The 25,221-nt window shown below is 39.3% G+C and overlaps 1 protein-coding gene across 1 annotated transcript; it reads left to right on the top strand.

Annotated features, from left to right (window-relative positions):
- The first annotated feature begins 936 nt into the window (after window positions 1-936).
- On the top strand, window positions 937-21,051 carry LOC139738983 (uridine 5'-monophosphate synthase-like). The gene is made up of 11 exons (XM_071649599.1): window positions 937-1,125; window positions 4,159-4,257; window positions 4,763-4,924; window positions 9,120-9,223; window positions 10,412-10,556; window positions 12,429-12,563; window positions 13,267-13,400; window positions 14,460-14,674; window positions 17,579-17,677; window positions 18,533-18,645; window positions 20,802-21,051. The coding sequence occupies exons 1-11, from the start codon at window positions 991-993 to the stop codon at window positions 20,889-20,891; spliced, it is 1,431 nt and encodes a 476-aa protein (XP_071505700.1). The 5' UTR covers window positions 937-990; the 3' UTR covers window positions 20,892-21,051.
- The last annotated feature ends 4,170 nt before the right edge of the window (window positions 21,052-25,221 follow it).

Genomic DNA, 25,221 nt, shown 5'->3' with positions numbered 1-25,221 from the left:
AATACACCACCATGCACCACCACCACCTACAACAACAACGTCAAGAACAACAACATGTCACACGCAGCAGCTATTCAACTTCATTATAGATTAACTTCTATCTTGAGGGTAATCTTGGTGGCTAATAAAATTGGAAGCAAGTTTTTCATATATTTCGCATAAATATAGCGTCAGGCTTTCATCTCTAATAGAGAAGCTGTGAAAATTCGAAAAAAAAAATCATGGAGAGATACATTATTGGGATATCTTTATATTAGTTGCGGGTATTTTGGACACTAGTTTTCTCAAAACCCTCAACCATGCATCCATCATAAATTAGGCTCAAACTCTAGTTTTGCTGTCTGGATAATTATAAACCTCTTTTTAAAGGAATTATTGTAAAGGAATGTACAGTGAATGTTCTCGTTGGTGCTCCGGTTGAGTATTTTATGCATTGCGTGTCACGCTTCAGTTTGCTGGTGGTGGTGGTAGATGGTGCAAGCCTGTGGTGGTGCGCATTTATGTGTAGGCCTATTCTTGTCCGCGTGATTTTCATGTGCAGTCTTCGATTTGTGCAATATTCTCTTGTAGCCCATTAATTGGCATCCAGTAACTACCCAAAATTATGATAATCATATTGGCCTACATTTTTTCACACGATTGTGTGCCAGTCTCTATCTGCCGAATGATAGGCACACTCGAGGACTGGTGTGAGGAGAGAGTCTTTTCAATCGCTCTGAAAAGATTGTGAACAAATCATGGTGAGCGCCACCTTTTGTTTGGAGACGGACATGAGGATGCAGCTGCAGCTAGCTGCAGCATTATAGATAGGATACCTCGTCTAGTGTCTAGCTCGTTGGGCTCCTGCAGCGGCCGCATGACTGTTTCGGCGTGCTGCTCCAGTTCTTGTATCCGACAAAACAAAAGAAGTAGCACGTGTAGTTGATGCACAGCTGGGCCGCCAATTTCGTCTGGGAACGAGCTCAAGGAGTAAACACAACCTCAAGAACAATGGATATAGAGTCACTAATTTTGCGACTTTATGACGTAAATGCAGTCAAGTTTGGCTCATTTACGCTGAAAAGTGGAATCCAATCACCTGTGTATTTCGATTTGCGGGTGATGGTGTCTTATCCAGAGATAATGGTGAGTAAATTGCACGTCGTCGTGTTTCATATTCGCGGTGCTCGGCGACCGTATGTGAGGTCGGCGTAGTGTGATTTGTTAATATGGAATGCACGCGTTTCGATGTACGTAGACATACATAGAGACAACCGTATGTTCTACGGGGAAAGCCTTGGAGTTTTAAAGCTCTTGAACTTTTCTGAACGTAGAGCCAACAAATCAACCGAAAGATCTGAAGTAAGAGATGAGGTAAGTTTAGTAATTTTAGACCATTTTTAATACTTTAATAATAATAATACCATTATTAGTAAATTACCAAGTGTGTGTGGACAGCTACAAGTAGACGTTTCTACAATCGTAATCGTATTCGTAGTGACGTAGAGACAGGAGCTACCAGGACTCGACCGTCTCAGGATCGAGTCGGGACAGGTGCACTAGGTGGCGGTGTAGTGCCAGTGGGGTGCAGGTGGGCCATCGCATCGCTGCTCGGACCACTCGGACCAGGGCCAGGGCCCCATTTCATAAAAGATGTTAGCATAGCAACTCTTGCTGGAATGGCAACTTCCACTCGCAATAGCCAATCAGGAATCTGGATTCTTGCTGTTACGATGACAATTGTCATTCCAGCAAGAGTTGCTTTTATACAAATGACGCACAGGTCTGAGTGCGTCAGTCGGAATTGTGTGCATAAGGTAACTATGGAATGCTTAACCCACGAGGCGAAGCCGAGTGGGTTTAGGCTAAATTCCATAGTTACCGCATGCACACTATATTCCGACTGACGCACGAAAAGACATGTGCGTCATTTGATTTATAGAATGGGTAATTTTCTTGTCAAAAACCCAGTTTTCTATCGTGTTACCCGATGACAAAATTACTGGATGCATTTCGTTTTGGCTTTCCGTAAAGGGCATGCATACCCGTACTTACCGTTTTTACTGGATGCATGGCCAGCCATGCATAAGTTTTTACTGGATGCATGGCCAAGCTGAGTGCGCGAACGCTTGCTTTAGTGCGCGAACCTTTGTTACAAGTACGCGTACTCTTGCTAAGTGCGCGATAACATGTTTACCACTGTGACTCAGCGTGCGGCCAGTAAAAATGAACACATAGCTCTCGACCAATCAGATCGCAGGATTCTCGCTACCCATTCTATAACATATAACGTTAGGCCCTAACCTATTACATTAGAGAATCTATTAACGTTAGAGTGAAAGCCCCAGTTTTTGGACATTAAGCTCTTTTGCAATATTTATTCATCTCAAATAATACTCTACAAAATTATATCTATAATAATGTATGTTAAATATGTCAACCTAATTTTTCCCAATATTGATTTTGTTAAACAGATCCTAAAATTTCACAAAATCCCCAAATATTATCACCTTGTCAATTCCCCAAAATTCGGACAGCGTCTCCAAACTTCGGACACGCGCGCAATGTCAATACGCATACAAGGCCGCTGGAAAGTCCGCGCGCGCCATGCCTTGTTGGCACAAGGTTGCATCGGAGATGTTGCGGCACCCGTTCCTGTCCGAATTTTGGGGACTCTGAACTTGCATTCAGCCCCAGTACATTTATCACTGCATCGGCACGTACGGAGATTTTGTTTTTCTTTTGTGTTTTTGAGGATACCATCACACTCTGAGCTTGTGATAAGCGAAAAATCTCGCAACAGAACGGCGTAACTCTTCAATTTTTAGCACTTTTTCGGCGACCCTGATTCTTTGCACGGGACCTAATTCGCGTGCGCTTTGGAAAATTTGCGGCGATTCCGCGTTTTTGACGGCAAAATTTGGGATTTTAGATGGATTTTTGGAGGTGACTCAGGCACTTTCCTGTGGTGAACGAGTGTGCTAGTATGTGAAACGATGTGATGTGATTGTGTTGTGACAGTCGACTTTGCTGCCTTGTGATAAGTGGCAAGTGTCCGGATATTGGAGGCCGGCCGAAAATTGGGGCTTTCACTCTAGATCTATATCAACTTCATATGAAACGGGGCCCAGACGTCATCCGAAGCTGAGCAACTGTCTTCTGTAGCGTTTAGCGTTAACTTAACTCTACACAGCCCTGGGGATGTTTCACGAAGTCGAACTAAATTTAACCCGTTGAGGACGGTTGAATTTTGCTACAGCACGCATTTCCCATATGTGACCGTGCATCACAAAACATACAAAAAGTCGCACACACTGATTTTGTGTGAGGACTGAAAATAGGTGAAATGGATCAACCTAACCGATCTTGACTTTTTCATACTTTCTGAAAGAGCAAGTCTTCTTCAGGATCATGAAATGGACAGGAAAGTGTGTTTCTGTAGCAGTTTATCTCAAATATTTTTTGGTAGAATAGTGTGACTAGGTGTGTCTTTTATAGAGTTCACTTTTCATACCGTAATTAATTCTTAAAAAGCTTGTACTCACTCTTCACTTTCAACTGTAATAACTTTTGAAAGGATGATGCTACTGCTTTGAAAGTTGGCATTGATTATGGACAGAATGTGTTAATGAGGCATGCTCAATTTCATTTTAATCTGAAAATCCCTTCATTGTTGTTACTCCAGTGGTTTACATCCTGTTTTTTGTCCCATTCATTGCACAGCCAGCACAGCTTAGTAAAGATTAAGCGCTTGAATAGACACTGTACTTCAGAGCCTCTTTCTTTCCAATATTTAGACAGGTTAGGAGAGTCCATTTGATTTGAGTTATACATCATTTTAAAGCTTAGAGTCTGTTGTTTCAGAATATGCTCTTAACTAACATTTCATGTCTGGCCACTTTTTGTTTGTATTGTGATGCAGGGTCACATATACATGTAGACACCTGCGCGAGTGTAGTCGGGACTCGTCCTCAACGGGTTAAAGATGACTAAAAATTATGGTATGCCAGTGGTTTCCCTCTTCAATTTCATTAGCCTAATCACCTCACCACCTACTGTTCTATAATGTTTAATGTTACAGATTGTTATTTATTTCATCATCAACCAATCTCTGATACTGTAACTGTATTGTGAGAATAATTGCACATATAACAGTACATTAACCCCTCCCCCATACAGGATGCTGTCGCAGATGTCTTGTGGGAGACTGCAACAACCAATGGTGTGAGCTGTGATAATCTCTGTGGGGTTCCCTACACTGCTCTACCAATTGCTACAGTAAGTAAATGCCTTTCTCTGTGTAACTGGGAAGACAGACGTTTAGAAGTACATGTATGTTAGTTTATGGGCAGACTCATAAAAATTTAAAATGCATTTTATCTACGTGTAGATCCGATGTGTTGAATTTCTCCTTTTTTTTTTTTTTTTGCAGTTTGGTCTCTAAGTACAAAGACAGAAAACAAATGAAAATGGGATAATCACATTGTGTGTAAATTTTTGTGGGGTTTGTGGTACAACAGATTCACTATATCAAACTGAATACTGTAATGTGCCCATGACACAGTCATGCCCCACAAGCATCGCTTAACAATGAAATTTTATGAATGTTCAGTCTCACTGTCTATGTAATCCCATCAATACTCAGTTTTCTACAGGTTACCCTAGTGTACATTGTACTATACATGTGTCCACCCCTGTGGTGTTAGAGCCTAACTTTACAAACTTCTGAAATAAGGGCAACTTTTGGCGAGAAGCCTCATTCTGTTTCTTTCCTTTACCACAGCTGATTGCAGTGAAACACAAAAAGCCCATGCTGATTCGTCGCAAGGAGGCCAAGTCGTATGGCACCAAAAAGATGATAGAGGGCGCTTTCCAGGAGGGTGATCGCTGCCTGGTGGTGGAGGATGTGGTGACCAGTGGCTCAAGTGTGCAGGAGACTGCCCAGGTATGCAGAGGTCTCAGTAAGATGGTAGCAAGATTAACCGCAAACATATACCAGGGAGGTGTGTTCTCGCCTCCCTGCAACAACACAGCAGGCGAGTGTATAATATACAAACAGATTGCATCAGCCCTATTTTTTCTATTCTTTTTTTCACCTTCTAGTTTGTTTTTTGGAAGTTACTGGGCAACAGAGAGTATGTGAGTGAAAAATTAGAATCGAAAAACTCTGCAGATTTATTTGTTTTCCTTTTTTTTTGTTTTTTGCCAGTGTTCTTGCTCCCAGACTCACCACTTTAGTCTAGTTTTTATGCCTCCGCCACGAAGTGGTGCCGGAGGCATTATGTTTTCGGGTTGTCCGTCCGTCCGTCCTTCCGTCCTTCCGTCCGTCCGTCCTTCCGTCCGTCCGTAATGAATTTTGTGGACAGGGTAACTATCAAAACCTTTTGAGGTATCCTAATGAAACTTGGCATGTATGTGTATTAGGGGGTAAAGTTGTGCCTATCAACTTTTGGGTGCACATGCTCAAGGTCAAAGGTCAAAAGGTCAAGGTCAAATGCTTAAAATTGCACTATTTCCCCCCATATCTATGCATTGCCTGAAGATATTTCTTGAAACTTAGTGTATACATGTATTACCCAATTAAAAGAAACCTGTACTGACATTTTCTACTTGTCTGATAATTCTAATCTACATTTTTTGATGCCTACAACTGGAAAGAGAGGATTCTAAAACCCAGGATAAGTCTGTAATAATTTTTTGAAAAAAATGAAAACGAGCAAGCCAAGGAACGATCCACACAATTTGGCATACGTCACAGGTGCCAACCTCCGAATTTAGCAAAACGAACTAGAAAGGTTCTACACATGTCAATTTACTGATGAAATCTCACACGAAGTACTGCAAAAACTGGTATTTAGTAAAATTGCAATATGGAGCTAAAATAAACACGTTAAACAATATTTATTAATTTTTAAAAGGAATCTCTTCAAAAGCTTTTTATTTAGACCAAATTTGTGGGGAATATTCCAGATATGCAAAATGAAATTGGCATCATTGTCCGAACGTGCTGCCCATAGAAAACTATGTGTAAAAAATGTAACATTGCACATGCATTGATAATGAGCGATAATGGTTCGACATCACAGTTCAAACTATCTAACGAAGATGAGGACTGAGCGATTCTTAAAATCTAAATCCAAAAAATAGTCAACGGCAATCACGGTTTACGCCTAGTTAGAAGAAAACGGCACTCAGTACATATAGACTCTATAGACTAGAGCTAGGACTAGGACTAGTGAGCAGTCAAGGACCGAGAAGATTCTACTCGCCGCTCCGTCGACAGCTGTACGTGCACAGCGCTAACTATAGTGTAAACATCTCGTATGCAATACATACCCCGAATGGCCCTGCTGCCAGAACTTGAAGAAAGTCCAGACGAAAGTCCAGACTCCAAGGTCTAGCGTTGCCGCTAGAGGCCCTTGTGCTGCAGGCCCTGTTGTTTCTGTGCTGAATTTTGCAGGTAAGGTATCTGCTTTATGGATTTTCAATGTTTTTGTGGTCGAGATAAATCTCATGGTGGTCGTATTAACACCAAGGACTAACTTAGATCTAGTTTTAGTAAGAGCTAGGACCCATACCTCGGAAGAGTGGCCCGACCACATAGATACAAACAGTGCCACCGCTTCGCGATCCAAGCGCTGTTGTAGGCATAGAAGTGCCAGAGTACTTCCGTATCCATGTAGATATCTCAAAATTCACCCAACCAAATTGCACCAAAATCACAAGAAGTATGTTATGACTCATGTCCACTTGCTCACGCTAGTTGGAACCAAATCGCAGGTTGAGAAACGTAAGTGAAGTTAGTTGTCGACTTTCCTGTCGTCGCTAAAAACAATCTGCTCTGTACGACTAAACAAGAGTGATCGCGGCGTAGTAGCCCTACTTGCCTGCGCATGCACAGACTGAAGTTAGCCATCTAATATCATGAGACAAATCTTTCAAGTAATCGGGAGCAAGAAATCAATTTATAAATTATTTGAGCTAAGTTGAATGAAAAATAAAGTTCGGAAATCACACAAATCGCTAAAATCATGACATTTTTAAATCTAGTTCCCGCGTAAATTCCCCGTTCGCACAGCACTAGTCGGCTAACTTCAGTTCTAGATTGTGCATATCGCGTTTACCAAGATCTCTCGCGAAGTGTGAGGTTTTTTTTAGTGACAACTTGAAATTCGGCGTCAATATTGATACTTCTCGATTACCGATTTCAATCAAATATAATACGGTATTTTAAAATATGCTTAGAAGTATATCCTGTAATTTTGGTGCGATTTGGTTCAGCGAAATTTGAGACAGCTGCATGGATAGGACAGTACACAAGTGCCGCCTGCTAGCTAAATTGGGCCTAAGCGTCGTCTGCTACTCGGCACGATTTAACGCACGTGTTTGCGAGGGCTTGTAATCAGTGAAACATTTGGCACCTGTGACATCACGACATCCGGGTTCGTCAGCTCATTAGCATAATTCTCGCCAAAAAATTTCCATTTTCAACATGAAATTACGGACTAAATCGTTATGAAATTTTGATTCTGTTTGCACTGCTGGGTCTTTTAGAATTAAAAGAACAACATATAAAAGAATAAAAAACCGGTACAATGCCCTTTTAAGATTCTTTGGTGAAAGTTTGGGGTTATGAGGTCAAAAGGTCAAAGGTCAAAAGGTCAAGTAAAATGTTAGAATTTAACTTTTTTTTCTGTATCTTGGAAATTGTTCAAAGTATCTTTATGGAACAAAGTATACATGCATGTACTGACTGGCAGTAGTTAGCTAGGGAATTGGGGGTTCATGGGGTCAAAGGTCAGGGGTCAAAGGTCAAGGGCAATACTTCGAAATTTTACTTTTTCCCTTTAATATATTTATGCAATGCCAGCAGGATTATTTTTTTTTTTAAACTTAATGTACAACTGTATGCATGTATATTACCCACTAGAGATTCTCTGGGATTTTTTTTGCCAAGAAGGTCAAAGGTCAAAGATCAAGTGAAAGTGCTGAACTTACTACTTTCTCCATATCTCGGAAGCGGTTCAAGTAATCTTTAAACTTAGTACATATTTATGTATGTTCTGCCTGACAGTGATTCTCTTATGAATCAAAGACCAGATGAAAATGATAACAATTTACTGTTCAATACAGAAATTGCACTTTTTCTCCATACCTTGAAAATTACTCAAGTGCATAAACTTATGAAAGGGTCAAAGTCGAAGTTAAAGTACATGCTCTCCTATTCATCCAATTAAACATAGGTCAAGGAAGGTAAACATTCGATACATTTGTGACAAACATGTAATTTTAATATTTTGCCAATTTTGTGAAAATGTAATCACACATTGTCCACATGTACTATAGACCTATTAGGAGAATCATGCATTATGGCGGAGGCATACCAGTCACCATAACGACATTTCTAGTTGGTCACATGATATCCATCCTCGTTCAGAGATTTTGTGCACTACACTCAAAGACAGGGGCAAGTTGCACATGTGCATCACTTTACAGAAAAGCAAAACAACACAAAACAAAACAAAACAAAACAACATAAACCCTGAACATTGTGGTGTTTCTTGTGGATATGCTTTTCCTGCCAAAATCGGCAGAGACTTGCTGATTCTTTTGGCACTGTACATGATTCATGGAAAACTCCGGTTTTCTCATTTCTTCTTATTTGTTTTGTTTATTTTTTTTGGCACTGTGAGTATCATTATTGTGTTTCTGTAAATATTGATTTATTGATTTGCTCATACGATGTAGCTCAAGTTCTCAACTGGTAAACTATTAATATTACCCATCTGTACAACATCAACACCACAGGTTGGAAAGAATTAACCTCATACTACAGTAGTACCTATAAGATAGTGATATAAAGTGTGAATGGTGAGATTTAAAATTGTCTACTGTAATTTGAATTGAATTGAATTGATTTGATTATATGAATTACTGTGAGTGTGGAACATTGTGTCAACCACATTTATGTGCAATTCTGTCATATATCCTATATGAGTAATGTGCAAATTTCAGCAGGAAAATTTTTGTCCTGGCCGTTCTTCTCGGCTTGATGAGACACATAAGGCTCTAGTGATGACTCTGGAGGTATGTCAAAGGTCGTGACACCCTGGTTGTCTGTGTTTCTTCCTGTTGGGTAGACCCTGGCAGAGGTTGGGCTCAAAGTGACCGATGCCATCGTGCTACTGGACAGAGCGCAAGGAGGGAAGAAACGGCTACAGGACAGTGGCATCAATCTCTATAGGTAAGAAGTGATGTAAGACATTTCAAACTTTAAGGTTAGAACAGTTAGTGTATTTCTAACAATGCAAATCGAAGGACTGTGTAAAGACAACATATTTTCAATCTCATCACAAATACTATGCCAAGCAAGAAATATAGTTTGCCATCAAGCACTCAGAAGAATTACAATTTTATTTCAAAGGTATCGTGAATCAGATTTTTGTTCATGTGTTGTCAATAATCAGTCTGTCAATGCTTGTTTTCCCTATTATTTTTCTTTATTTTCCTGCATGTTATACAATATAGAATCGAAGGGATAGCTCAACAAATGGATGAGCATTGCCTTGTTTCTCATTATTTTGCCATTAGTTTGCACCAAAGTGTTCTCCCATAGCAGAGCACAGCATGATGTTTGGACTGTGTATGACCAAACAAAATAATCTGTGGTCTCAAGGTCATATTTATCAAGTTGTTTATTTGTGACCTGCCACAACAAAAGGATCCGAAAGTCGCTGACTGCTGAGCCGAGAAAATAAGTCAGATCATCAAAATTGGTCAAAACCATTGAATTTCTGTTGTTGGCATAATGTTGTACATAGTCTGATGTTTTGTCTATCATCTGCCGAAATTTCGAAGCTAAATGATCAAAGGAAAGGCAGGAAATTAGTGTTTTTCTGGGCCATGATTTTCCGAATATTAAATTTTGAATTTTCTGAAGATGTGGATTTAGCACCTCAGATAGACTCCGCTCCTAGCAACGAGGGAGGGATCTTATTGGTCAGTGCGTGGCATCCTGGTTACTGATTGGTCGTGCGTAGACCACTGGCGCTAACCTTGAATGAACATCGTGGAGGTTGCTATGAGCTGACCTTGTATTGTCAAGAGGTGAAAACTGTCTTACCTCCCTTTGATCACGATTGCATCGGAAAGAAAACTTTGAAGGCGGTTATCTCAAAACACTATTTTCCTAGAACTTTCAACATAGTCTCATAAAATCATCAATATCTCGGCAACCAAATACTTTTATGAATCGTGTTATGAAATTAAAGCTGAGAAGTAAGGGTGTAATGTCAAGTTATTTTCAGAAAATCAACCTCCCTCAGCTTTCAGATCCTTTTGTTGTAGCGGGTCACATTTGACTGAGGCATATGATTAGTGTATAGCTGCTCTGTACAGCTGCTTTCATTTCCCTCTTTCTATCATCGTGCAGTGCCTTTGATCTGCCATATGTAGTTAAAATCCTCCGTACCCATGAGAAGATTAGTGAGGCTGTGGTGGACAGTGTCCACAAGTTCATCCAGGAAAACATGATTGAAAGTCTGCCAGCTTCACCACCCAGCAAAAAGCCACGTACGGTGAGTTTTATATCCCTCATGTTTCCTTGTTACTTTTCATTCCCCGCCAAGTATAACATGCAAACAGCGATAATCATTAACAAACCTCTTTCCCAAAGCTGAAATTTTTATCTAACCTGTTGGCTGCCTGTCGGACCAAACAAGCAAACAAACAAACAGACAAACTAAAACAACACACACACACAAAAGAGAAACCTAAGCAATAATTACAAATAAATGCCTCTTTAGTTTTCTTTATGCAAGAGACTTCTCTTTACACAGATTGCTATAAGATTGTGTATTCTTTCAATCTAAAGTATTACTTTTTTGTAAAAAAAAAAAATGATTTGACATGGATAGAATGTGGAATTTTTCTTGTGCATCAGTATGCTTTTACATCAGTGGAGGTTAGCTGGCTTTCTGTATGTGAGTAATCTGTTCAATATCACCAATACTTAAAGGGATGGTACAGTATTGGTGGAGATGAGAATTGGGCTTTTAACTTTTTGCGAGATACAATGTACCAAGAAAACACTTATGATATAGTACAGAGCATATCATTTTAAGAGGAATTCAAAGTTTATTTGATGAAAATCGGGTTTGGAATGACTGAAACATCCAAAAACAAAGCAAAACAAAGCGATCGTAATAAAGTGTGGGTCCCACACTTTATTAGAATTGCTTTTTTTTGGATATCTTAGCCATTTCAAAACCAATTTTCATCAAATAAACGTTGAATTCCTCATAGAATTACATGCTCTTTCATATTTCATAAGAGGTTTCTCATTATCTCACCAAAAAATGTTAGAAACCTGAAATTAGGTCTCGACCAAAACTATGCGATCCCTTTAAAGGTAGGAGGTACCTTTTACAGAATTCCCAAAATGCAGCAAAACATTAAATATGAACCTCGGGGGACTTGTTTAGGCCACTGCTTAGAAATTTGGAAGTCAACAGTTATCTTCAATTTGAATAATGCACAAAACTCAACTACTCAGTAGTTCTGTGTGTCAGCCACACTTAAGCCTTTTTGTCGCAGTCTTCTGTACTTTTTATCTATAAACACAAATCTAAAAGTATAAGAGCTGATGTAATAACTTAGTGTGTGGCAAGAATGTATATAGAAATGTTTGTAAATTTTGATGCCAAACTTTATTCACAAAATATACATGATGGACACACATGCAGTGCATGGGTCTGCAAAGGTAGCCTAGTAATGTACTGGAATTTACGGTGAGCCCCGAAAAAAATTCAATTCAAAATCTAACGGTCAATAAAAATGTACTAAATGTTACCTTCCACATTCAATACTTTATGGGAGTTTCTAAAATGATACTCTCTTCAACATACCACTGTGTTTTTACAACTCTTCATAAAAGGCATGCAAATGGGATTCCCTACCTTTAACTCTTACTGTGCTTTGTTTGCCGCTAGGTACACGTGTTGGAGTGCTTTCTTTGGTGATTGTCTCAGATGTCTCGAAGCTATTAAATAGACAATGAATTGAGATGACCAAATCCCCCTAATCCCTATTGTGACACCACAACTTTTCTGTTGGTCTGTGGCAAATTGCTACTAGTGAGTGGGCTCACTAAATTTACAAAGTTTTGATGGATTACTGAATGCTAGTGAAAAAGCTTGGCAAGTTAAAGCAAAAAATTATTATGCTGTATCTTTTGTGGAGGAATATGGAATTATAAATGATCCCAGATTAACATTCTTGTTTCCCCCTTTGACACAGGAGTACTTGAGCTATGGTGCCAGGGCTGGACTGTGCCAGCATCCCGTTGCTAAGCAACTGCTGAACATCATGCCATAGTTTTTGTGGAGGAATATGGTTCTGAATTATAAATGATCCCAGATAAACATTCTTGTTTTTCCCATATGACACAGGAATACTTGAGCTATGGTGCCAGGGTTGGACTGTGCCAGCATCCCGTTGCTAAGCAACTGCTGAACATCATGGAGGAGAAACAGACAAACTTGGCCTTCTCTGTGGACGTCACATCGTCAGATCGAGTCCTAGAGGTAATGGACAAGCTTCTCTATCAGAGAATTTGGCAGGCAAACGGAAAAATTTGCATGCCTCTCAAAAATAGATTTGTGTTTTCACTTGTTTAGAGACTCAAAATGGAAATTGTCTTTTAAAGTTTGTTGGCTTTTTTGTTTGTTTGTTTGTTTGTTTTTATTGTTAAAGTAAGGCAGAATACAATACGCTTAATAGTAAGGGAATTTCAAAGTTTCTCTCTAGCCCTTTGCATAAAAGATAGTGAAATGTTGTCATTCCCAATGAAGTCTCCCATTAACCTGCACACAAATCTTCATTAAATCTTTTATGAAGTAAAGAAATCAGAAGAAGAAATCAAGTCCTCTGCATCAAATTATTTTAGGGTTGTGTAAGCAGTGTTGGCAAAAATAATTGTACACATGAAAGTTAACAATTCTTATCGTTTTTTTTTTTTTTTTTTTCTGAAGACTTTGACAGATTTAGCCAGTCAAGACTAAAGCGTAGCATTGCTACACTCCAATCCTCAGTTACTTTACTTGCTGTTATTTCTTTGGGTATGCTGTTATTACTGCTGGTAGAATGGTGTTAGCCATTTATGTTTTGTATTTTATTGCAAAGATTGGGTTCATGCTGATAATCAGAGTTACCATCATGAGTGTCTGGCTAGTGCAGGATAAAAATCTTATCACTCAACTTTTTCCCGGCCATTACCATTTCCGTTAGCTAGCAGACAAGGTTGGTCCCCACATCTGTGTGCTGAAGACTCATGTGGACATCCTGGAAGACTTTAGCCAGAGCTTCGTTCAGTCGCTGCTGGAGCTGGCCACCAAGCACAACTTCCTCATCTTTGAAGACAGGTGCAGCATTATAACACCATCTCTAATCTTTCTCATTCAGTGATGGATTTTGAGAGTCTTTATCAAAAAAAAAAGAAGAAAAAATAATGATAATGTTTTCAAGGGGAATTTACCTCAAATGAACATTTTGATTCAACGAAGAAATGTTTGTAGGGCACATCAGGGAGGTTCGGGGAAAAGTTAAAAATCTACACTATTTCAATTCTTTAGAAGAGTGCACTTTCCTTTGGTGTGTTACAGAAATATTGTATTGAGGGTAATAGTATTCCCCAGCCCTCCGAAAGTATAACACCATCTATTATCTTTGGTCATTTAGTGTTGGATTTTGAGGGTCTTCAAATAATGTTTAAAGGGGAATTGCCTCAAATGAGCATTTCGATTCAGTGAATGCAGGTATGTAACTTGTGCACACCAGTTAAATTCAAGAAAAAATTAACAATCTGGACTATTTTCATTTCTTGAGACGAATGCACTTTCCTTTGATGTGTTGCAGAAATATTTTACTAAGGGTAATATTATTCCCCGACCCTCTGAAAGAGGTACTTGTGAAAGAATGTTCATGCTAGTCAAGTCAACTTCCATCAAAAATTGTTATCAATTAGATACTATTATCAAATATTGCATGAAGAAAAACTAAATAGAAACTATACAGTAATAATAGAAATGTGAGTTGATATACTGTGTGTGGAAGGGATAGTACTCTTCTTATCTGTTTCATTTACTACTATTTCTACCATGGCAAAGACTTGCAATTCTTGATCTAATCATATGTATTACAGGTTTATAATGATTCCTCTTTAAGCTTGTCTTATGTTTTTGAATGTGTTATAAATCATTGCCTGTCAGGCAGAAGAATTGTAGCATGAATTTTTACCGCCAAATCAAATTTTTGAAAGCTCTTTCATTTGATGCGTTCAGCATTTGTGTGTGTTTGTGTGTGTGTGTGCGTATGTGTGTATTTGTGTGTGCCCACAAGCCTCATGGCCCTTATGCCAGGCAGGTAATGAAGTATGACCTTTTTGGGTCATTTTGTTGATTGATTATTTTTCCCCCAAACAGAAAATTTGCAGACATTGGCAACACTGTCCAGCACCAGTATTCCTCTGGTGTCTACAGGATTGCGGAGTGGTCTCACATCACCAATGCCCACGCCGTGGCTGGCCCAGGCATCATCAGTGGCCTGAAGGCTGTGGGTGGGCCCAGGAATAGGGCCTGTCTCCTGATTGGCCAGATGAGCTCCATAGGCAACTTAGCCACTGGGGAGTACACAAAAGGTGTGTGGTGTCACTTCACTGGTGTTTTAAGGTCCTTGGATTCCATAGTGTGATTACAAAAGATGCCATGTGGTGTTACTTTACCGATGTGTTTCAAGGTCCTAGGACTCCATATTGTGATAACACCAAAGGTGTTGTGTCATTTTACTTGTGTTTTATGGTCCAAGGACCCCTCATTGTGAGTACACAAAAGATGTCTAGTCACTTCACAGGTGTTTTAAGGTACGAGGACTTCACATTATGATAATGCTATTGGTGTCACTTCACAGGTGTTAGGTGTGGTGTCACTTCACAGGTGTTTTATGGTGCTTGGACTCCACCATCGTGATTACACGAATGGTGCGGTGTCACTTCATCGGTGTTTTAAGGTCCTAGGACTCAATATTGTTACACAAAAGGTCAAACAAAAATATCAATGATTCTTCTTTTAATGGGGGTTAATGAATTATGAATAAAATCCAATAGGGAATGAATGAGAGGTTATATTAAAAGCGTTTGGCATTTGTTCAAACATCATTGTCTCACTTCCGTGAACTGGCTTCAGCTCAGTGGTAATGCCGCTTCCCAGTAAGCAGTAGGTGACAATGATGTAAATCCAAAGCTAGTTTCATCTTTTTCCCTTGGTGCTCATAATGATACAGATCAAGTGTGCAGTTTTCTTCATTGAGAATGATAGCATTAGCAAGAAGGAAAGTACATATCTGTGATGACCATTCATTACCCACGCCAATGAAAATCGGCAGGGGGTTATGTAAAGGGTTCCGTATGTTTGTTTGTTTGTTTGTTTGTTTGTTTGGTTTGTTTGTTTGTTTGTTTGTTTGTTTGTTTGTGTACAAGATAACAAGAGAACGGGTAAACGGATTTGCACGAAATGTTCAGGGAATGTTTGGATAATGACAGGAAAGAATCGATTAGATTTTGGTGATAATCGGTTGACCCTTGCAAATTCTGTGTGACCTTGAAGTTTTGACCCCATGGTATAGTGACCATTCCGAAAATTTCCCGTTTCTCACTTTGCGATTTTCCGCTACCATACGAAAACATAAACTCCCCAACGATCCGACTTCGCTGCTCAAATGTTCGTAAGAATTCCGAAATTTACGTTTAGGCCTATTTGAGGGACTATGTCCTTCTAGATTTATGAAAGTTCGTTCTCCGTCATCACAAACTGGCCCGTATTTTGATGATTTTTCAAATTAACATTGATTGTTTTATTCGTTGGAGGAGCATTTTGCTCGGTCGCAGTCACACTGCACGATATGCGTGCTCAATGTCAATGCGTGTGCAAGGCCGCTGAAAATGCATCGCGCTCTACACTGTTGGTGCAAAATTGCACCGGGGACGTTGCGGCGCTCGTTGGTGGCCGAATACTGGTGCAGTAGACATTTGCATTCAACCCTTGCATTGAATAATTCCCGTAGACACTAATCATAGGGGTAATTGCCTAGGGGGTACGTAAATTTTGTTTTTCTTTTTTGCTTTTGTGGATACCATCAAAGATCGTACACTCATACGACCTTTGATATTTGATGATTTTTCAAATTAACATTGATTGTTTTTTTCGTTGGAGGAGCATTTTGCTCGGTCGCAGTCACACTGCACGATATGCGTGCTCAATGTCAATGCGTGTGCAAGGCCGCTGAAAATGCATCGCGCTCTACACTGTTGGTGCAAAATTGCACCGGGGACGTTGCGGCGCTCGTTGGTGGCCGAATACTGGTGCAGTAGACATTTGCATTCAACCCTTGCATTGAATAATTCCCGTAGACACTAATCATAGGGGTAATTGCCTAGGGGGTACGTAAATTTTGTTTTTCTTTTTTGCTTTTGTGGATACCATCAAAGATCGTACACTCATACGACCTTTGATATTTGATGATTTTTCAAATTAACATTGATTGTTTTTTTCGTTGGAGGAGCATTTTGCTCGGTCGCAGTCACACTGCACGATATGCGTGCTCAATGTCAATGCGTGTGCAAGGCCGCTGAAAATGCATCGCGCTCTACACTGTTGGTGCAAAATTGCACCGGGGACGTTGCGGCGCTCGTTGGTGGCCGAATACTGGTGCAGTAGACATTTGCATTCAACCCTTGCATTGAATAATTCCCGTAGACACTAATCATAGGGGTAATTGCCTAGGGGGTACGTAAATTTTGTTTTTCTTTTTTGCTTTTGTGGATACCATCAAAGATCGTACACTCATACGACCTTTGATATCATCACACTCTCGGCTTGCTATAATCAAAATATCCCGCAAGAAAACGGCGTACTAGTATTTCTCGATTTTTAGCGCTTTTTCCGCGACCCGTCGCGTAGACAATACTCTTAAAACTGGACTTAATTCGCGCGCGCTTGGAAAAGTTCCGATTCTGCACTTTTGACGGTGGAATTTGGGATTTTCGATGGATTTTTGGAGGAGACTTAAGGACTTTCCTGTACGTGAATGAGTGTTAATACCGTATGTGTAATGATGTGATTTGCGTGTGATGTGACTGTAGAACCAAAGATCGTACACTTCAGTGTACGATCTTTGGCAGAACTCACTGGCTGGTGATAAAGCACACTGGCAATTAAGTGGCCGAATTCTGGTAGATGACCGAATGCACATTATGTTTACCCCGACTTTGTACTTAGGCGTGGGTCTGCCGCCTTTGACGGCCCCTCTCTAGTTTATTTATTTTTTTATCTCCTGCTCTCGTAATCTGTTTCAGAAATTTAAATTAAAAATAGAAAACACATATTTTGGACTCACATAAAAAAACATGCTTCATGATTTCCCAAGTCTTCTATAGTTTACTCTCTTGCTTTCCTTGTTTTACTTTTCTATTTTCACTTTCTCTTTTTAGAATCTCTTTTTAAGAGCTTTCACTTGATTAAAATCATGTGTGTATAACTCTCAACAGCAACCATCCAGATGGCTGAAGACAATGCAGACTTCGTCATTGGCTTTATCGCCACATCTTCCTTGACCTCTGACCCCAAGTTCATCCACATGACCCCAGGTCAGTGTCCATCTGTCTTCCCTTCAGATTTTAGTATTAGTTTTCTTGTCAGACTTTTTGTCAAGATGCTGTATGCAAGTTGTCTACTGTTAAAAGTGGAAATTTTCGCAGTGTTTAACTTTTCATGCATTTCACGCAACCAGAAGCTAGCGCGAAAATAAAAGAGCGCAAATATTTTTGTGTGCCATATGTTCCAGTAATTGATGTCTTGATTCCGTGGAAGTAAAAACATGCGAAACTCTTACTCGGCCAAGCGCAAAAAATTAGTTGCGCGAAAATATCCACTTTTACATTATTCATTGGCAATGGGTGTAGAGGTATTTTCTACTGTATTGCAGGAAGCAAAGCAAAGGAGTGTCTGATGACTGATTATGCATTTTGATTATGTGTACCACAGAATGTTACATGACAGACCATACAGTATTTGATCCAGTGAACACCTTGAATTTGTAATACTTTTTTTTTTTTTGTGCAAGAATTGTGGCTGTAATGCATGACCATGAACTAGTGGCAAACCCCGCCATTACAATATAATCAGGACCACTGGAATGTTTTCGTTATACGTAACATAATCTTGTTAAAATTGACAGAGTAAGCAAGGGAAATGATGACAGTTTTATTGCTGGAAATGCTTTGCACTAACAAAGTCTAGTTGCATTGATTTTTTTTTTTATAACAGCGTTTTCATGTACACATATAATGAGAGCAGTGCATGTCATAATAATGCCTACTATTTTGACCAATCACAAATGATATTAGTGACAAAAGTATGTGCCACATGATTTTACCAGCATATGTACAGTTTCCTGTAAACTGATGCCAACATTAAAGGTTTCTGTCTTTGCTGCACTTTAGGTGTGAAGTTAGCGGAAGGGAAGGACAGTCTCGGCCAGCAGTACCTGACCCCAGATGAGGTCATCGCCAACCGCAGAAGTGACATCATCATTGTCGGCAGGGGGATTTACGAGGTCAGTAGATCTACAAAGTTGATGACAAATAATGGTGGTGAAAGAAAGTTCTGAGTTTCTATCCCAACAGAAGCAGCCCCCCCCCCCAAAAAAAAAACCAAACAAACAAACAAACAAAAAAACAAACAAAACAAAACAAAAACCCCAACAACAACCAGACAAACGAACAAAAGGGGGGGGGGATCCATTAAGTGTATCAGCCTGTAGGAAGTTGATATCTTTGATTTTGTTGTTGTTGTTGTCATTTTTGATAAAAAAATTGTGTCATCCTACCTTGAAACCTGTGGCCTTCAAATGAGCTTCCTTGAAAAAGGCTAAAAGCCGTCACACAAGAGCATAGTTGCATGAGATCTTTTCTCAGAGTTACTTGATATGTACATGCTTCGTGGCGATATCTGTAGAGGACTGTTCTTTTTTTTTTCTCTCTCTCTGAAAGCATAGTAATATTTGTATGAATGAGGTGAAGTAGAAGTCATGCAGCAATTGAAAATTGGATACACAAGGGTTCCCACAGTCATGGAAAATCCTGGAAAATTCTGGGAAAATTTGTGGTCATGGAAAGTCAGGGAAAAGTCAGGGAATTTGGAAAATTTGTGAAAAGTCATAGAATTGCATTTACCTCTTGGCTATGGCAGCTTTCCAGTTTGTCGTGTCTCGCAACTCTCATACTCTGTGATCATACTCTGCTATTATAATCGGTGTTCATGATTTCCATTTTTCCCAGTTTTGTGACATCCCAAATTGTACATAACTCCCGGGACATATACTAATGATAATAGATGTACATGTCATGAGTAAGATAGTAGGTGGAACGGATGGCTGTGAGGGGAGGTGGAGGCCATCATAACGTGTCTGATTTTGGAAACCATGCCAGAAATGAAGTCGTGGAAAGCAGCAATTTAGTCATGGAAAAGTCATGGAAAAGTTGTGGAATTCTGTTTTCAAATTTCTGTGGGAACCCTGATACAATTTCCAAACAATGTTAACAGATTCATCACTCTCCCTGGTGGTTGCCCAGCTGTGGTGTCACTAAATAGAGCTCATGTACTGTATACGCTATATATTTCGCGGGGGTTTTATTTTCGCGAATTTCGCGAGACGGGAGCTATTCGCGAAATTAACAACACGCGAAAATATTACCTTCCAAAATGAATCCCTTGCCTTGATGATACGAACATTTCAGTACTAGTATACCATGTCACGGCTTACCGAACAGACCATACTGGCTAAGCCTGTTTACGCACGTCCACGTCTACTTACGAATACTGTAGAGAGCCAATCCATTATTGCAAGGGGACCACTCGTCAGAAATCTAGCGCGATGGACTTAACCACTTCAAAAATATTGAATTCTAACTTACTAGTTCGCAGAGTTTGGTAAGTTTTTTTTTTTCATGCAGTGTATAACTAGTATCATTCTTATTTGCTAGTAAGTTGAAAATTCACACTTTCTTTGCCACTTCATATTTTCTCTGGTCCCCCAATTGCGAATTTAACCACTCGCGAAAATGTGTGACAGCGGCAATTCGCGAAAATTTATGTACGCGAAAATTATAGCGTATACAGTATTTTAAACATCAGCCCTGTTTTTAAGAAGAGGGCCAGATTATGAAAAAAAAAAAAAATGGTGTAGTTGTGTTAACCCATTAAAGACAAGTATATAATCAGGCAGGTGTCTATGGGAAATGTGTGTTATAGCAAAATCAGTATGTCCTCTAGGGGTTAAGGGCATGCATGTTATTAAATGAATGCTGTCTTTCCAAGGTGATTTACTACAATTTCAGATGATAATGTTACAAATTCCATATAATTTCCTTATTTGCATAATGACCTGAAAAAACAAAAACAAAAAACGGTTCATCTCTAGACACGTACCAGAGTTGCTGTTAATGATGGTAAAGATGTGTAGAAGAACATGACAGTGAAAAATTCATCAGTCTTGACTGCACCCTTTCATTTCATGATGAGCGGTTTTGCTCTCTCTCTCTCTCTCTCTTTGTTTTTTGTTTGTTTTTGTTTTTGTTCTTTTTTTTGGGGGGGGGCGTTACATGTACCAGGTAGTTGCATTTTTCGGTTCACTCTGCATTTTCCCCTTCAACTGTCATTAATCTTCTGTCCTCATTTACATTCCTCATTCCTCATCCCTCCCTCTTTCAGGCATCGGACCCAGCTGGGGCTGCAAAGGACTACAGAGAAGCGGGCGTGGCCGCCTACCAGAAACTCCTCCAGAAGGGGGCGGAAAGATGAGGGCATGGTCATTGCCATAATGTAGTGTAATGAGACAAAGGAATATTTTTCATTGTGACCTCTCAAAGTTTGTACATCTACGCCAAGACAGATGACTTTCTGGGCTCTGTTCCAACATTTTTGCCTCAATTCATTCCTACTCGGAGTGGGAGTCTATGCGATGGGAATTCATGCTATTCAGGGAACACATCAACCAGTGTCCAGTTTTGTACCAGTCCTGAAGCACCCAGTGATAAATTATGTGTTTGTTATGCCTCCGCAACGAAGTGGCCGGAGGCATTATGTTTTCGGGTCGTCCGTCCGTCCGTCCGTCCGTACGTCCGTACGTCCGTACGTCCCGTTTTGTTTTTGTCGATATCTCAAGAACCGTGTGGTGGTTTTACATCAAACTTGGTATGAGGGTATATCCTTGGGGGATGATACTTTGTGTGGATTTTAAGGTCACAGGGTCAAAGGTCAAAGGTCACAGGTTATTTTGTGAAAAAAATTTGAAATTTCATGTTTTTCTCCATATCTCGCAAATGGTTCAAGGTATCTTCATGGAACTTAGTATATATGTGACACTGCACCTCAAAACAAACAAAAAGTCGCCAGACATGAATTTTTAGTTAAGACCATATTCTGAAAGAGCACACTTTAAGCTTTAAAATGATGTATAACTCAAATCAAATGGACTCTCCTAACCTATCTAAATATTGGAAAGAAAGCACAAACTCAGGAAAAGTGTGAACTGAGAAAAGAGGCTCTTATTAAAGTACAGTGTCTATTCAAGCGCTTAATCTTTACCAAACCGTGCTGGCTGTGCGATGAATGAGACAAAAAAACAGGAAGTAAACCACCAGAGTAACAACAGTGAAGGGATTATCAGATTAAACTGAAATTAAGCATGCCTCATTAACACATTCTGTCCATAATCAATGCCAACTTTCAAAGCGGTAACACTATCTTTTCAAAAGTTATCAGTTGAAAGTGAAGAGTGTGGACAAGGTTTTTCAGAAATGAAAAAGGGATTCTAAAGACACACCTAACCACACTATTCTACCAAAAAATGTTCGAGATAAACTGCTAAAAAACACAGTAATTCCTGCCCATTTTATGATACCAAATTTTAGCATAATGTAAAGGAAGACCCTCTCTTTCAGAAAATATGAAAAAGTCAAGTTTGGTTAGGTTGACCCACTTCACTTATTTTCAGTCCCCACGCAAAATCAGTGTGTGCGACTTTATGTTCGTTTTGAGGTGCACGGTCACATATGCTTGTACCGATGGGCAGTGATTATCTAGGGAAGTTGGGGTTATGGGTCAAAGGTCAGGGGGTCAAAGGTCAAGGTCAACTCCTCAAAATATCACTACTTTCCTTAAAATGCAATATGCCTGAAGGGTTTTTTTTTTTTTTTCAAACTTGATGTATGGCATGTATTACCCAATATATATTTTTGGGGAAGTTTCTTGCCAAAAGGTCAAAGGTCAAAAGGTAAAAGGTCAAGTGAAAGTGCTAAATTGCACTTTTTCCTCCATATCTCGAAAGTAACTCAAGGTATCGTCATGAAACTTACATATTTATGCATGTTCAACCTAACAGTGATTCTCTTTGGAACTGTGAGGTCAAAGGTCAAAGGCCAGGTTTAGATAATGCTATTTTCCCATTTGATACTGAAATTATGCTTTTTCTCAATACCTTGAAAATTACTCAATGCATAGACTTATAAAAGGGTCAAAAGTCAAGTAAAAATCATCAGTTCCCCAAATACCTGCACTCTGACATTTTAATCATTCATCCAATTGAACCTAGTTCTAGAAAAAGTGAACATTCAGCACATTTGTGTCAAACCTGTCATTTTAATATTTTGCCAATTGTGTGAAACTGTCATCACACATTGTCAAGACATTGTACTATAGACCTATTAGGAGAACCATGCATTATGGCGGAGGCATATCAGTAGCCGTAGCGATATATCTAGTTTCTTCATGTAATCATCTCGCATACTTTAAAAAAGATCAATTATACAGTGTGTCACTATTCAATTATCTATCATTGTGTAAATTGAAGCTTTAAAAGACCATTATACACTTATGGAGACAGGTAAAATATCCATGAAAAACTGAGAGAAATGTTGAAGTACTATCAATCATAACCGTGTATGTTCAAGGCTTGTGTGATAGTCATGTGGTACAGAGCAAATTTTGCATTATGGTTAATTGTAATTTATTCTATAATACCTCATGTAAGCATGTAACGGCATATTAATGGCAGAAGATCAAGGAAAGATCTTGCGGATTTAACTACTTCCTCAGTTTTTTGACCAAAGCTTATGAAATGTGGCACACACCTTGATCTTGGTGGGAAGATGTGGAAGACATATTTTTCGGATGTGTCGGAAGCTGCGTTGCCATGGTAACGGCATATAAATGGCAGAAGATCAAGGAAAGATCTTGCGGATTGAACTACTTCCTCTGTATTCGACTGAAGCTCATGAAATGTGGCACACACATTGGTCTTGGTGGGAAGATGTGCAAGACATATTTTTTGGACGTGTCGGAAGCTGCGTTGCCATGGTAACGGCATATAAATGGCAGAAGATCAAGGAAAGATCTTGCGGATTGAACTACTTCCTCTGTATTCGACTGAAGCTCATGAAATGTGGCACACACATTGGTCTTGGTGGGAAGATGTGCAAGACATATTTTTTGGACGTGTCGGAAGCTGCGTTGCCATGGTAACGGCATATTAATGGCGGAAGATCAAGGAAAGATCTTGTGGATTGAACTACTTCCTCAGTTTTTGACAAAAGCTTATGAAATGTGGCACACACAATAGTCTTGGTGGGAAGATGTGCAAGACATATTTTTCGGAGGTGTTGGAAGCTGCGTTGCCATGGTAACGGCATTTAAATGGCAGAAGATCAAGGAAAGATCATTCCTTGGGTAAGACTGTCGTCACGGGGCGGGGGTATTAATCACCTTCAGTGATATTTCTAGTTACCCTCTGGTAACCCATCTCTCTCCCTGTTAGTGACTCATCGGGGAGAATTTGGCCAGGTAGAAACGATTAATATCTCCACCAATCATTCGAAATGAAAGGTGATGGAATGTGATAAAAGTCAAAAGAAGGTTATGCGTTCTTTGTGCCGTCACAGGCTACCGACTCTCCAATTAAGGAATTCAGAGGGACGATACGTGTAGAAACTAAACAAAATTTCTGCATGCGTCTATTTGCATACTGATATCATAGAGCAAGAAATGTACAAACATGTCAAAAAGTAGAACCATTCCACGTTTTATGCTTTTTGACATAATCACTTCCAGTACAAAGTACTACACTAGTGCACGGTGTATAAATACTAATACAAAAGTACAATGGATATTCAAGAAATGAAGTGATGCAGCGATTGTAGTTATGTTGGCATGGCTTTATTCTTGTGTAAGTGTATGTGAAGATAGTTTCTCTTTAAACTTGCAACAGTATGCAAGAGTCCTCCATCTACATATTATATTACAAGTACATGTACTGCTGGCTGAAACCTTATCAATTCTCTTTTAAAGAAATTAGAAGAAATGTGAAAAAAAAAAGGAGAAGAAGAAAAAGTAAAAAAAAAGAAGGAAACTTCAGGGGTTAGAATTAGGGTTTAGTAACTGGCTAAAAACAACTATATGATGCCATTTTAGGCAGTCTAGGTTAAAAAAACAACTTAATTCGTGAAATGTGTTCATTTGGCTAAAATCTAGAGGTTTGTCCTACATGTATGGTTCTTTTTTCCTCGTAATTATGTGGATTGAGTGAATACAGCAATATGGGTAGAACACAGTGAAAGTACACTGTATAAGGAAAATCAGACAATCTGATTAATAGTTATGAATGTTTAAAGTTACAGTTTGTGGCATCACTGCAGAACACAATAAAAAGAAATAATAAAAATGGACACATTCACTTTTCAAGGTAAATTAAAGAGCACTTGACTCGCCTCTTCAGAGAGGGAATGGAAGAATATTATAAACATGTGTCAGCAACAAGTTGAGGGAATGCGTATGTTTCATTAAGTAAAAAAAAATTCAATGAATATAATCAATGTTCATTTTACAGATGAAACATAATTATATAATATTGACTGGCCTCGAGGGAGATACCAGAAAATATTTTTTCAGTGTGGGCAATATGTATCTGGTATCTCCCTCAAGGTCAGTCAATATCATAATTATGACCTACCCCCTAGGTAAACATTCCACTCGATAAAAGAAGAAAAAACCCTGTTGTATCCATAATATGTGCATTAAGTCTACATGTATGTTATTCATTAAGAATCCAGATCATAATGCACATCCTCCGAGAAAT

This window comes from Diadema antillarum, unplaced genomic scaffold (genome assembly GCF_040938485.1).
Source record: "Diadema antillarum isolate AM-2024a unplaced genomic scaffold, OU_Dant_1.0 seq00000778_RagTag, whole genome shotgun sequence".
NCBI classification, from domain to species: domain Eukaryota; kingdom Metazoa; phylum Echinodermata; class Echinoidea; order Diadematoida; family Diadematidae; genus Diadema; species Diadema antillarum.
This window is presented reverse-complemented; position numbering and strand designations above follow the sequence as displayed.

Coding starts and splice junctions, on each gene's coding strand:
- LOC139738983 (XM_071649599.1), top strand. CDS start 991: ATGGATATAGAGTCACTAATTTTGCGACTTTATGACGTAAATGCAGTC. Junction 13,401..14,459: donor TTCCTCATCTTTGAAGACAG/GTGCAGCATTAT, acceptor TCCCCCAAACAG/AAAATTTGCAGACATTGGCA. Junction 17,678..18,532: donor GTTCATCCACATGACCCCAG/GTCAGTGTCCAT, acceptor GCTGCACTTTAG/GTGTGAAGTTAGCGGAAGGG.